Below are 12,134 nucleotides of genomic sequence, written 5' to 3' on the forward strand. Positions count from 1 at the left end.
TCTACATCCAGGGCTTCCCTGGTGGTGCAGTGGTTAAGAATCCGCCTGCCAATGCAGGGGACATGGATTCGAGCCCTGGTCTGGGAAGATCCCACATGCCGTGGAGCAACTAAGCCCGCAAGCCACAACTACTGAGCCCGCATGCCACAACTACTGAAGCCCACGCGCCTAGAACCCGTGCTCCACAACAAGAGAAGCCACCGCAACGAGAAACCTGTGCACCACAATGAAGAGTAGCCCCCGCTCGCCAAAACTAGAGAAAGCCTGCGCACAGCAATGAAGACCCAGCGCAGCCAAAAATAAATTAATTAAATAAATAAATTTTTAAAAAAAGAAAAGAACTTTCTACAACCAGCCAGAGGCACCCAATGACCAACCCTGGGGTCGAGTGTCTGGGGAGAGCTGGCTGGCCTGCTGAGTGCGGAGAGGAGGGCTTCCGGACACAGCCCCAGCTGGGGTGGGGTGGGGTCAGAAGTGAGGGTCTGTCCCAGAGATGGAGCATGGAGGGCACACTTCAGCCTGTGCTGGTTGAGTCAGGGCCCAGCACAGCCCCTGCCCTGGAGGGATGGATGCTGAATCTGGGCTGGCTTTGAGGAGGGGCAAGGCAGAAGGAAGGAACTTGGCTCCCTTTGGGCCCACTTGGCACCAGGCCGATCAAGCGTCTCTGGACAGGCTCTAAGATAGTGCTCTTCAAATGGAGGGTTGCAACCCATTTGGTGAACTACAACCAGCATTAAAAAAAAAAAAGACAGGATAGAAAATCTCCACACACAGAGCTCATACAATCAGGATCCAGACTGTTCTATAAAACCGGGGTTTCAGCTACTGGCAGCAAAGCTGTGTTGGTGGTAGGTGTGCACACAGCATGGCTGCAGGAAGAGTGTGAAAAGCACTGCCCCAAGATGAGGCTGTGGGCCCACGGACACGCTGCATGCTATTCTGGAGTCTGGGCTCCTCTGCCAGCTGTGGGCCTCTGGAGAAAGGCTTCCCTTGGGGACCCGTAGGGCAGCTGCTTCCAGGGGGCCTGGCAATCAGCATCTCCTGTGCACAGGCCTTAGCCCTACTGGGGCAGCATGTTGGGCAAAGGCACATGGGCACCTCGCTGTCTTCTAAGCTTTGGTGTTGAGCATCTGCTACTTTTTTTTTTTTTTAATTTATCTATTTTAATTATTTATTTTTGGCTGAGTTGGGTCTTCCTTGCTGCGTGTGTGCTTTCTCTAGTTGCGGAGAGCGGGGGCTACTCTTCATTGCGGTGTGTGGGCTTCTCATTGAGGTGGCTTCTCTTGTTGCAGAGCATGGGCTCTAGGCAAGCGGGCTTCTGTAGTTGTGGCACACGGGCTTAGTTGCTCCATAACATGTGGGATCTTCCCGGACCAGGGCTTGAACCCTTGTCCCCTGCGTTGGCAGGCGGATTCTTAACCACTGAGCCACCAGGGAAGCCCCATCTGCTACTTTTAAAATGGGGGGTGGATTGGAGAACACACAAATGAAACTAGCAGGAATTTTAGCAGACTTAAAAGACAACAACCTCTCCCAGCAGGCTGGAAGCACTCGCCCCAGATGCCAGCCGGGAGGGCCACCTACCAGCCTTGAAGCTCAGCTCATCGTGCTCCTGCCCTTCGTAGTCGTAAAGGGCCCGGACCCGCACTTCCGTCCCCGAGGGTGTGTCCTCGTCAAATGGATTTGGGTCCCCGTTGGCATCCGTGGAGGAGAACGGGTTGTTAGACTCATCGTCTGACCAGTCCGTGGGGTAGCTCTGGGTCTTCTCGTAGCTGCTCACACTGCAAGAAAGGGTTGACCAGGGGCCCTGAGCACGGGGTTGGCAGAGGCCTGAGGCCCTGCCTGGAGCCTTGGTCCCCGCCCAGGTGGCCGAGGGAGCCCTGGGGCTGGGCTGGGACCCCTTCTGCAGGATCACAGCCCCCTCAGTAGCCCTGCGTGGGCAGGCTCCCTGCGGGGCCTCCCAGCATGCCCATCTTCCTGTGCTGGTGTGCCGGGACCTTGACATGGGTTAACAGAGGGCAGAGAAAAAGCAACCACAGCTCGTTAACTGGTGCCTCCCTCCCTAAGGGATCGAGAAGCCAGAGACTGTCCACCAGCTGGCAGCCGGGCCACCTCCTGCAGGCCTCATGCATTGCTTTGAGTGCCGAGGGGGTGAGACCCTGGACAGAGAGGAGAGACAAAGGGAGCAAGGTGGAAACCAGAGGGAAACGGTTGTTCACCAACTTTTTGGCCTTAATGTCCTCCTTCTCACTGACGGTGCTCCCCGTGTCGTCCTCGTCCTCGAAGGGGTTGTAGCTGGACATTGACTGCGCTGACCGTGCGGGGTTGCTCGGGACACTAAGGTCGCTACGGGGAGAGAGAGAGCTTTCAGGGGACCCCAACTCGGCGGCCCCCACGGTCCCGGGTGCTCCCAGCTGCAGGATCACAGGGCCAGGGTTTGAAGGGACAAATAAGCTCCCCGTCAAATAGGAGGAATATGTTGTTTGTGCAGAAAGCCTGTTTTAGCAAAACACTTGGCAACGCTTTGGCTGTTAATTGCGCCTTAAGTGTCTAAGAGAGAACAAGGTCTCCCTTTGCCCTCCTTGTGTCTGAACACAGTCTATCCTGAACAGGAGCCCTGAGGTGGGCACAGGCTGTCGGTGGAGCAAAGTGCTTCTGGGCTCAGGGGTTCTCTCCATAGTCTGCCCCAGCTGGCTCTCTGCTGAGAGCTGGCAGCCGACAGCCTGTGGGGCTCAGCCTGGGGAGGCTCAGAGCCCTGCCGAGAGCAGGAAGGAGGCTCCGGAGCTCTCCAGACCCCACAGCGCAGCGTACCCTCTCCTTCTGACTACAAAAGGGCCCGACAGCCTCCGCCCTGGTTCTTCTGGGTCTGCAACTTCCAAAATCGGAACCAAAGCCCACTGAATAGCCCTTTCTGGGAAGAAAGGACCCCTTTTGTGCTCCAGAGAGGGAAAATCCATCTGCATAACTGTATCAGCTGCCTACTGTGTGCCAGGCCCAGAGGGGACCAGAGAGAAATTTGACCCCAGCCTGGCCTGAGTGCTGACAGCCAGGTGATGAAATGCATTGACTACAGGTACTAAGTGTAGAACAAGACGGTAGAGATAAGATAGGCCCCCGAGAGCCCAGGTACCCCACTGTAGAACTCTGAGCTGAGGGACCGCACCACTGAGCTGCAGGGCAGGGCTCCCCAGGCCAGCACCACCTCCCAAGCCAGGGCGGCACGGAGCGGGCCCACAAAGTGCTGGGGGGATGGCTCAGTCAGAGCAGGGGAGGGTAGGCAAGGAAAAGCTTCAAATGCCACCAGAGTGACCCCAAGTGGCCGGCAACTGCCTCACTGGTTTCAGGCCAGGCAAGAGGCACTGGGCCTACGCCTGCCTGCTGCCTACATCCGGGCCACATGTCTGAGACCACCAGGCCCTCCTCCCTCCTCGGCACCTTTCTCCAGCTGACCTGAGAGGGGGTTGGTGCTGGGCAGCTGAATCTGTGCAGCAGCCCTGGCCAGCCTAGGCCGCCCCACCCCGTCCCTAGTCACACAGGTGCTGGCCTGACCCCTGGCACGGTGCTCACTGCTATAGTCACTTAATTAGGCCCACCAGCCCAGACGGTGGCACAGCAGCTGAATGACAAGTGGCCATGTCAGCCCAGGGAGCCTGGGCGGGGGCTTCAGTGCCCAGGGCTACAGAAAGGCCTGTGGAACCTGCGCTGACCCTTCCTAGGAAGCCACGAGCCCGAGGTGTGTTATCACCCAGCATGCCGTGGAGGCCTCTGGGCCCGGGGCCTGCAGGGCAGCCTCAGCTCTGCAGAGGACAGCAACATTTATCTGCTGGGAACTCCGTGGCCTCATCTGGCACACGCTTTCCAGGAGGTTCTAAAGAACCTCAGTGCCACCTCTTGGATCCAGACTCAGTTTTAGCAAACAATGAGGTCAGAAATAACCAGTGCTCTCAGCAAAGAGGCAATTTGAAAAAGGGGGCACTTGACAACGCCCCACCCCCAAATCAGGCACCTGCATATGGCATGGGGAAGTAAGTACAAACCTGGCCAGGACACCTGAACCCTCCTGAAGGACCCCACCGGCAGTGACCTCCACCTGCCCGTGTGCACCACTGGGGACACATAATGACCAGCACCTAACATCGGTTCTTCCCCTCATTTGGGGCCCAAAGCACGTTTGTGGCAAAGGCTCCCCCTCTGGATCTTTCTGCAGCTCTGGCACCAGGTGGACTGATGATTCTCTCCAGAGATGACCTTGGGCCACTGCCCGGCAGAGCGCAGGCAGATAGGGAGTGTCTGGAAAGATGGCCCTGGGGTTCCCCCTGCGAGGCCCCATCAGGGAGTCTCCTGGTGTCCCAGGTGGGGGCGTCCCAGCCCGTGCAGAGGACCAAGGGGACCTTTCCAGGGATTGAGGCTGCCCCAGTGCCCACCTGCTGGGCTTGTTCTGCAGAGCCTGGTCGCCGGTCTGGTTGATGCCTGTCAGGGTCACACCATCAGCAGTCTTCTTCTTCTCTCTCCGGCTGAGAGTTCGATTCAGGTCTGCAGACCAGTCCTGAGCAACGGGCACCAAGGGAGAGAAATCAGGAAGTTCATTTGTTTGAGGCCACATCAGTCTAAAACACCGGCCAGCGAGCCAGTGGCCTGCCCCGCACGGTTAGTGGCGTCTAGCCTTGCTGCCTCTGCTCTCCCTTGTTTCCCAGCAGACCCCAGGCTCAGGACACCCACCACTGACCCTTCCTCACTGTGCAAAGTATGGACTCCTCAGGGGGCCTGGAGGTCAGCACCAGGCCCAGCCTGCAGGGACGGATGGATGATAAGAAGACTGGAGCCGACACTCAGGGATCCTGCATTCCAGTCCCAGGGAGCCTCCCCGTCCTACCCCTGTCCCTGTGGCACTCAGCTGCCGGACCCTCAGGCCTGCAGCAGCAGACAGAGGCCTCGCCAGGTTTCCTTGCGCTTCCAAAGGAGACAGAGCCCACCCTGCGAGGGGCTTGGCATTCAGTGCTGAAGACTCTCCCATCCGTGCCCTGAACTGTCAGCAGGGCAAGAGAGCTGGGCGTGGGGGCCTGAGCAAGTCTGCAGTGTGGGAAATGGGCCCTGGGTGCAAACAAAATCAGGGGCCCAGGGGAGCTCCCGCATCACTGCAGGGGCAACCCGGCCACTCAAGTCTCCAAGGAGCAGTGCCCTTCCCTGCCCAGGAACGTCCTCCCCCATCCGAGCAGTGTGCTGGGGGCTAGCTAACAAAGCAAAGCAGTGTTTATCTCCCCAGAGGTTCACTATTTTTCCAGCATGTGAACAGGCTTTTATCAACTGCACTGAAAACACTGGGAGAAAAGCATGTGTGTGTACACATTTAATGAACTCTTCTCCCTGCCCCATTTCCACCCATTATCAAACAACTTTATCTGAATTAATATTTGGGATGACTTTGAGCTTTGCTTTGAGTCATGAGCTTTGCTCATGTGTAGTTATGGAATTTCAAGGCTAGAAGCCACAGTAGAAACATTCAAGTCTAACCTGGCAATTTGTCAGATGAGGAAACCAACGCCCAGAAAGAAAAGTGACTTGCCCACGCAGAGTTGGTGGCAGACCTGGGCCCTCAATCCCAAACTTAGGTCACCTATTTATTTGTTAATTATTTTCTTAACTGAAATAAGCTGACTGAGAACTCAGCTGGAACTCAGAATCCCCATAGTGACCTTTAAAAAAAATTTTTTTTTGAATTTTATTTATTTTTTACACAGCAGGTTCTTATTAGTCATCCATTTTATACATATTAGTGTATATATGTCAATCGCAATCTCCCAATTCATCCCACCCCCCCCCCCACCCGCACCCCACTTTCCCCCCTTGGTGTCCGTATGTTTGTTCTCTACGTCTGTGTCTCTATTTCTGCCCTGCAGACAGGACCTTTTGAAATATAAATCCGTCCTGATGGGGTGGCTTCCAAGGGCCGATGTGATCAACACCAGGCCAACTCTGAAGGGAAGGGTCCGCTATTAACTTGGACAACAAAACAGCCTGGGCTACACTGTGGCCACGGTTCTTTAACCAGCACACGCTGTCAGAAGCAGGCTGCCACACACAGACCCACCTGGGCTGAACACACACTGCAAGAGGTTTGGAATTCAATAAGTTAGCCATAAAATAGGAACTTACTTCATCCTTGTGGCATGAAAAATGAAAACAAATAATTTCATTAGAGGAAGGAAGCATGATCCTGTAAGAGCTGCAAGCATGCACCACATGCAGGCATGGGTTCCCGGCCTGTGGGACCCACAGAGAGAAGGGCCACCATGGGCTCTGGCCAGGACACCTACCCCAGCAAGACTGCCTGTCAAGTCTTCCTTTCCAGACCATTCTGTTCTCTGGGTAGGGATGACCAACCCTAAGGGATCTGGGGGTTGGAGGGGGTACATGTCACAGAGGGTTTCCTGAGCCTCTCCTGAGAGCAGCAAACACTCCCCGCAGAGAAGAATCCAGGTGTGTGCACAAGTCCCATCACCAACTTGCTTCTTGCCCATGTGCCATCACCAGGGGGAGGAGAAGCCGGGCTGTGCTGTCTCCTCTAGGTCCACTTCCACCTGGGAAGGCCCCGGGCCTCTGCTCTTGGCCCCTGTTGGGAGCCAGTGTCCTAAAGGCAGTGCAGGGGGAATGCTCAGCTGCAGGGACCCACACTGTCATCTGGAGAAGCTTTCTTGAGAAACTCCAGAAAACAGAGGCACAGGGATGTGGACTGAAAAAACTATAGGCTGGATCGGGGCCAAACAAGCTTCTGTGTGGTGGGCCCAGGGGCAATACCCAGTATGGACCAGGTCACTGAACCTCCAGCCACCAAGAAGATCGGGGCTGTTGTCATCCCCGTTTTACACATGGGAAAACTGAGTCACAAAAAGGGCAGATGACTTGCTCAGCATCCCACAGCTAGTAATTGCTGAGGCAGGATCTGAGTGCAGCCTGGGCTCCAGCCACTACCGAGTCAGTGGGGCCAGGTGGTTGGAGTCCAAGGCAGAGGGGGCTGCCTCCAGCATCCTCTCCAGGGGAGGCAGCAGCCATGGCCCTGTGGAGCCCTTCCCAGCCCCTGCTTTGCCACGAGGTGGGGAGAATCCTTTCCCTCAGAGAACAGGGTGGTGGGACTTGTGGCCACTGCCTTCGCTGCTATCAGCAGGAGGCCAGGTGGGGCCTGGGGACCCAATTCTAGGGCTGGAAGAATCTTGAGATCCCCAGGCCCTTGAATTTTGCATGTAAAGATACTGGACAGCTTGGACCCATGAAAATGGGAAAAGAAGAAAGTTAATCCTACACCAAAGTTGGTTGAATTTATATAAGAAGATAAGGAAAAGCCCTCATGTGAAGGGTAAGAACAGGTACATACTGAGACCATGCTCCCCTCTCGTCCTGGACCAGAGGCTGCTGAGCTGGTGCTCTTGGCCCACCAGGCCTGGAATGCACTGTGACCACTCCTTCCCTGGCCATCCTGCAGGGTTGAGCAGGGAACTGTAACTCCTGCAACTCCTGGGACTCACCACGAAGGGAATGCCAGATGGTCAACAAGTGACCATCAAAGTTCTCAATTACAAAGAACATAATTGCATCTTCACCAGGGATTCAGAAGGCCCTTTGGTAATCCTGAAGCCCCCCAGAACATTAAACAACCACTTGGTTTCTAGGGTTGCCATGTGTAAAGGCTGCCACATAAACAGGGCACAGGCCAGCTCTGAGTTGGATGGAGAAAGAACGGTGTATGACTGGACCCTGTGGGCCTAGGCCCCTCCCAGGCCAACAGGTCACAGGCAGAGCCTCCTCTTACCTCAAACTGTGGCCAGTTCATGGACATGCCTGGCCCGTGGTTGGCTCTGAACCACCTCAGGTCCTCCACTGCATCGGCAGCTTTGATGCTCTGCTCCAGGTCTCGGTAAATGTTTTTGTAGCTAAATCAGAGACAGAAGCGTGACTCTTTTTGAAGGAAGGGAAGGCCAGCCCTCAGCCTCGCCCAGGGCCTGCCTAGAGCTGGCACCATGGTCTGCAGCCGCACGAGAGTCGACTTCACAGGGCAGATCAGACCCCTGCCCTGGCTCAGCTGGACGATCATCTGGCCGTGATGCACACAGAATGGGACAAACAACAACCACGGCGTGGAAGCCACAGCTTCAGCTTCTGACAAATCAAACCAGGTGGCAACAACCTGGCTTTGCTGTGTGTCAGAGAATACAAAAGGTGCTGGCATCTGGGCCACACGGGCCACCAATCTGTGTGGTCCCATTTAACCAGGTCCAGAATTGTCAGAAAGCTCCCCCTCATCCCTTCAAAAAAGCAGGAAGGTTTACACTCAGCTGTGCAAAAACAGTAAACGAAGACTGGCCAGTGCTGTGGTGGCTGCAGACCCCATGAGCCACCTGCGGGGACTCCTGCTTCTCCTTGAGCGCTCAGAGCAGCTTGCCTCCCTAGGAAGCTGACCATGTCAGACAGGAGTATGACTGCTGCAGGTCCTGGTGTTTTCACTTCTTGTCTGTATGGCTAGCAAGTCAGGTACCCTCTCTGGGCCTGGCCTCAGTGTCTTCCTCCGCTGAGTGTGCATAATGTCACCTGTTATGGGGTGAACTGTGTCTTCCAAAAAAGATAGTGGTGGAGTCCTAGGCCCCAGTACCACGGAATGGGCCCTTATTGGGAAATAGGATCTTTACAGAGGTAATCTGTAAATTAAAAAACCACCTTTTTATAAAAAGGGGGAAATTTGGGTACAGAGACAGAGGGAAGACAATGTGAAGACACAGAAGACGGCCATGTGACTGGAGTGATGCGTCTCATCTACAAGTCAAGGAAGGCCAAGGATTGACCCCAAACACCAAAAGCTGGAAGAGGCAAGGAAGAGTCCTCCCCTACAGCAGAGCCGTCAGAGGGAGTGAGGCCCTGCTGACACCTTGATTTCAGAAGCGCAAGAGAAGAAAATTCTGTTGTTCTAGGCTGCCCAGGTTTTGGTATTTCATTATGGCAGCCCTAGAACACTACTACACCATCTCCTCCCCAGGGTGGCTTGGAGGACTAAGGGAAGCAAGGCACATCAACCGAGGACAAGTCCTCGCACGATGGGAGTTACTCCACCCGCAGAAGAGCCTGGCAGCCCCAGCCCTGCCCCAGCCGGCGGTGCAGCCTTGGGCAAGTCCCTTAACCACGCCAGCCTGCTCCCTCATCAGCAAGATGGGGAATAATGCCCCTCCTTCATAGACACTCATAAGGATCCATTAGTTGTTGGCAGAGGAGCTGAACAATCAATAATCGTTGCTTTTGGTGTTTTTCCTATTAGAAGGAGACAAAAGGAATGTAATTTCCTACTCACGACAAGCTTTAACTTGTGAGTCATTTCTAAATGGCTCTGCTATGTGGATGACAGAAGTCTAGGTCCAGGGTTAGCACAGGCCTCTGCCCTGACGAAGGTGTCATGGGACCAAAGACAAGGAAAGTATGGAAGGAATATCACAGCCTCCACGTCTCCGTTCAGAACTGAGTCTCTGAGGGTCTGTGCTGCCCAAGGCTCATAACCACTGGAAGTCAAGGAACAAGCTGGCAGCCAGCTGCTCTGGATTGAAAGGACCTCGTAAAGGTCCTCAAAGAAAGGCCATCCCGGGGGCAGGGTGTGCCAGCCTCGGAACTGCTCGACTTGCTCCCGAGTTGATTTGATTTCAAACGTGCAACTGTGGCGGGTCCGAGCCACGGCCCTCCCTTCCTGCCCAGATGCAGAGGACTGCACCCAGAGCTGGCAGAGAGTGGCAGGCGGCCATCCGACTCAGGCCAGCGAGCAGCTGTCCCAGGCAGTAGGACACTGCATGGCCACAGGCAGGCTTGGCCAAAGGGCCCTCCCTGGGCAGGGGAACTTAAGACCTTCTGACAAGCACTGCCACCCCAAGGCTGGAGAGCAGCAACTGATCTGTATTCCAAAGAAACTTTCCGCTGACTTCCCTGGGATGTGCTTTTCAGCTAAGGGACACTTACCTGGCCACGTTCGACAGGTCTAGGTGCTTCTGAACCTCCAGCAGAACTTCCCGGAAGAAGCGCAGGCGCTTCTCCTCAAACTGCTGGCACTGCTCAAACACCTGCTCCATGCCCTCCATGTACTGCGGCGTGCCCTGGCCCAGCTCCTTTAGGGACTTCTCGTACTTCTCTTTGGTCTACAAGAAAGTCCAGGCACATGAGTTGAAGACTAACTTCCACTCAGCCCTCTTCCCTCTGACCGAGAGCGAGCGAGCCTGCCTCTGCACCACCCTGTCCATCACCCAGCCCTTGTCCCCCTCCACCACTTCTGAATCCATCAGCATCTAGACTACTCCTCAGGCAACCCTGCATCCAAGAAGCACCCGATCTATTTCCTTTGCCCCGCAAGCTCCTGCCCAGAGGACTCAAGCCCCACCTCTGCTCCTGAGGGGCACCCACCCAATCTGGCTGTGAAACAGCCCTCCGCACTCCACACGCCAGGCCCCCCAGGCTCATCTTGGATGCTCTCCCCACCACCAATGTAGCCCTTGGGGAAAGCTGCTCCGTCCCCCAGCCGCCCCAGATTCCAAAACCCAAAGAGCACAAGCTCCAGAGTCTGACAGAGTTCCAAGTTCAAGTCCCAGCCCCTCCACTTCTGAAATGCAAATCACACTCCCGGCATCTGCCAGGGCTCTCAGCTGGAGTAAGACCCAAACAGGTAGCCACTGGGGAAGAGGCGGTCACTTGGAGCCCAGTGTGCGTGGCCTCGAGCCCCACGTCACTCGCCCGTGTCCTCTCTCCCACGGGGAAGGGCTGAGCCTCGGATCTTGCCCACAGCAGAAGTGGCTCGACAGTTACCTTAAAGGCAAGATCACAGGGCTCCGAGCGCCAGACAGACCCGTGGCCAAAGCCTGTGCCGCTCGTCTTCTGGGAGCCTCGCTTTCCTTCTCAGAAAACGGAGTACTTCTACTTCACAGTATCCTGATACTCAAATGAGGTGACAGACAAGGACACCGAGTGGCACCAAGGCATTCAAAAGAGTCCTAGTCCCGTTTCCTCCAGCCCAAGACATCCCCAACACAGCTGTTCCTCCCGAGACTGTCCTCAAGAAGGGGTTTTACCAGAAAGAAAATATGAATATAGGTATGTCCTATTCTCAAGGGTGCCTAGGGACAGAGTGTCATGTTTTTAGCCTAAGAGCCATGGCTAAAGTTAGCACGTTTACCTCGCAGGGATGTGCCTGGGGTCAGTAAACCCATGCGGTCTTCCCTGCACCCCACATGTTTTTTTTGTTTGTTTTTTGTTTTTAATATTTATTTATTTATTTGGCCGCACCGGGTCTTAATTGCGGCCCATGGATCTTAGCTGTGGCATGCGGGATCTTTTTAGTTGCAGCCTGTGGGATCTAGTTTGCTGACCAGGGATTAAACCCGGGCCCCCTGTATTGGGAGTGCAGAGTCTTAGCCACTGGACCACCAGGGACGTCCCCCGACCCCGACATGGTTTTGACAGTTGCTGGGACCATCAAAGTGATGGCAGCCTCCGAGGGTAAAGTTAGGGATGGCAGGGCTGGGGCCGCTCATTTAACACAAGCCTTTTCCACTATCAAGACCCTGAAAAATGGGGGCTGATCACAGATGGATGGGCTGGCCACCTAGGAACTTTGCTTTTCTGTTCCTGACGACAGCGTGGGACCTTCTGAGGAAGCAATGAACCCTCCCTGAGCTTTTGCAGGACCCCGTGCTTTTAAGACCAAGCCCTGGCCTCAGGGCCCAGCCCCTGCCACCTCTAGAGCAGCTTCTCTGCCCCCATTTGGGATCCAAGTCTACTCGCCACCTCCCCTGCTCCTCTCCCAGACGACTTTCTCTGACTCATGCCCTGGAAGACTCCCCTTTATGCTCCAAAGAGACCCTCTTCTTGAAGCCTTCCCCAACCTCCAGAGAGCAGGCCTGCCCACCCCCGGAGTCCCCACTTCTGCCTCTCACCCCTCGCCTGCTATCTTTGGTTCCTTGTTCTCTTCTAAGCCTCCTGCCTTGGCTGGGCTTGGGTCCTCTATGACCCCAGAAAAAGGTCATCCCTGCCAGAGTTTGGGCATCCCCAGCAGGAGGATGGCTCCATAGCTGCTCTGGTTATTCATCATCATCAACTGCCCATGCCCATATGTGCGAGGC

General features: G+C 55.3%; 1 protein-coding gene across 3 annotated transcripts in view; it reads right to left on the bottom strand.

The window, feature by feature from the left end:
* The window catches only part of PACSIN2 (protein kinase C and casein kinase substrate in neurons 2), a 140,719-nt gene that overhangs the window by 4,219 nt on the left and 124,366 nt on the right, over positions 1 to 12,134 (bottom strand). For 2 of the 3 annotated variants that reach the window (XM_082636967.1, XM_082636968.1), the window contains exons 6-10: positions 9,985 to 10,160; positions 7,805 to 7,925; positions 4,425 to 4,546; positions 2,224 to 2,346; positions 1,585 to 1,781 (exon numbers count right to left, since the gene is read on the bottom strand). In XM_082636967.1, the coding sequence (XP_082493093.1) occupies positions 1,585 to 1,781; positions 2,224 to 2,346; positions 4,425 to 4,546; positions 7,805 to 7,925; positions 9,985 to 10,160 (739 nt within the window). The remainder of the gene's footprint in view (positions 1 to 1,584; positions 1,782 to 2,223; positions 2,347 to 4,424; positions 4,547 to 7,804; positions 7,926 to 9,984; positions 10,161 to 12,134) is intronic. The other variant, XM_082636969.1, reaches the window with a different exon arrangement.

The sequence above is a fragment of the Mesoplodon mirus genome, assembly GCF_964341445.2.
Source record: "Mesoplodon mirus genome assembly, chromosome: 11".
NCBI lineage: Eukaryota > Metazoa > Chordata > Mammalia > Artiodactyla > Ziphiidae > Mesoplodon > Mesoplodon mirus.